The sequence below is a fragment of the Plectropomus leopardus genome, unplaced genomic scaffold (genome assembly GCF_008729295.1).
Source record: "Plectropomus leopardus isolate mb unplaced genomic scaffold, YSFRI_Pleo_2.0 unplaced_scaffold20481, whole genome shotgun sequence".
NCBI classification, from domain to species: domain Eukaryota; kingdom Metazoa; phylum Chordata; class Actinopteri; order Perciformes; family Serranidae; genus Plectropomus; species Plectropomus leopardus.
This window is the reverse complement of record NW_024622141.1, coordinates 1-2216: the sequence shown is the minus strand read 5'-3', so window position 1 is coordinate 2216 and position 2216 is coordinate 1. Positions and strand designations below refer to the sequence as shown.

Here is a 2216-nt window from a genome sequence, read left to right as displayed (position 1 = left end):
TGAGAGTTGTGTGTGTGTGTGTGTGTGTGTGTGTGTGTGTGTGTGTGTGTGCAGGCTACACTGCAGGCAGGCTGATATGAATGATTGTTGATGTCCAGGGCCCGTTTGCTCGTATCTGTGTCCCTCAGTAACAGTAGTTTTTCAGTATGCGCTGAATATTTATATTTCCGCTGTCCCGTCCTTTCGCTCTTACTGCAGGCCCAAGGACACGGAAACTTAAAAAGTCGAAAAGTGGCAAAGAGGACAAGCGGCCGCGCACGGCCTTCACGGCCGAGCAGCTGCAGAGACTCAAGACGGAGTTCCAGGTGAACCGGTACATCACGGAGCAGCGGCGGCAGTCTCTGGCCCAGGAGCTCAACCTCAATGAGTCCCAGATCAAGATCTGGTTCCAGAATAAGCGGGCCAAGATCAAAAAGGCCAGCGGCTTTAAGAACGGCCTGGCGCTGCAACTCATGGCGCAGGGACTCTACAACCATTCCACCACCACCATCCAGGAGGACAAGGAGGACAGCGACTGAGGAGCCCCGGCCCCGGCCCCCGGCCGCCGACCCTAAGTCCTGGGCCCTGGGACCTGGACAAGACAGTGCGCTCTCCTCCACACACTCTGTACATTGTAAATACATATGATCTAATTTAATGATGAGGATGGGGAGGGAGAGCTGAGCGGATCTTCATCAGCGGCTCTCCTCCTCTTCTCCTCCGTGTCCTCCTCTTCAGAGGTGACTGTCCAGCAGAACAGACTGCACCCTTGGACTGACCTGCCACCGCCAAACCAAAGATTTTATTGGAAACAGAGCCTGGACACTTTCAAAGACAATAAAGATAAAAAAAGCAACATCCCTCATTTATTTCTGTGTCCCTTGAGCTGAGAGTCCAACGGACCCCCCAATCCCCCCTCCTCTTCCTCCTCCACCTCCCGCCACAGCCCACCCCGGCTGTTTATGGGCTGTTTCCCCTTCTCTCAGCTCGTGTTGCTCACTGCGCTGCTGCTGCACACACCGGCCCTTACACACCCAAATACACCCAAACCCCGCGAGAACTGCACGGCCTCCATCACTCTTTAATTTGTTTGTTTCTCTCAAACATCAGACTCCTAAGAACTGTAATAATCCTGCAGCACATTTTACAGAGATGTCACACACATTTCTATTGACACGCAGATAGCAACAATGAGACAGCGGATATTTTCAAATCACTGCTGAGCGCGAGACACACACAGGAAGTCCCCCAGGATTATTACATGAATATTACAATGTCAGGGCACTTAGCATTGTGAACTTTTATTATTATTATTATTATTATTATTATTATTATTATATCCACTATAATTGTACAGTACTAATTATGCCTTTGCGTATGTATTTGGGAAGAGAGAGGCTTTAAAAAATGGGAGTTTACATTCTACAATTTACAGTCAGATTGGTTGATGCTGATTCCGGTTCGATGCCAAATATTTTCATTTGACAATTTCTGTCCGATCAGTATATTAAACAAATAAAGGATTCTGTATCCTTACCAGAACCTTTGAAACAAAATATAGACCGTTCAGAAATTAAAATTCGTGAATAACAGGACAAATGAAATGTGACAAATCCAAATAATTAGAAAAAAATGCAGATTGTTTTGTTTAGAGGGCTTTGGATCATGAATTTAAATATCCTATAATAATGCTGAAAGACACAAATCAAAAGAAGATACACTGTAAAACAAATGGTTTCTTCTTACAGTGTATATCGGCGTTTAAATTCTTTAAACTAATAAGACATTGTTCACTTTTCTGTAGATTCCTGTATATGTGTCAGAAAGTCTCGTGACTTTATGTTTAGTCTTTATCTGACACTCATGCAGCTCCATCATTGTCTTGTAATGATGTTCGAGTCCACGGTGAGTTTGGACTGAATCTTTTGTTTCCACATTTTCTCCGGATGTCTATGATCCCTCTGATGGTGGCCTCAGGATTAACACAGTTCTTACAGAGGGTTGTATCCTCTACAGAAGGCTCACACTGCACTGTGCAACAAATCACACATTTGGACCGCGCGCGTGTGTATGCATCGTGTCCTGTGGTGCTGGCTGTTTTTGGGCAGGTGAGGCTGCAGCGGCCTGCAGGAGCAGCACAGCAGCAGATCTGTGATATATGTTAGCGGGGGAATATATTCTGTACATTTAAACCATGTTTCCAAATAAACACTTTTATATTGGAAAAACAAAAAAAA

The 2216-nt window shown here is 45.3% G+C and overlaps 1 protein-coding gene across 1 annotated transcript; it reads left to right on the top strand.

Annotated features, from left to right (window-relative positions):
* Positions 1-164: 164 nt before the first annotated feature.
* LOC121965542 (homeobox protein engrailed-1-A) lies at positions 165-1255 on the top strand (the record flags this gene model as incomplete). The annotated part of the gene is made up of 1 exon (XM_042515683.1): positions 165-1255. A coding segment is annotated over one exon (354 nt), but the record flags the coding sequence as incomplete, so codon positions are not given.
* Between the last annotated feature and the right edge of the window lie 961 nt (positions 1256-2216).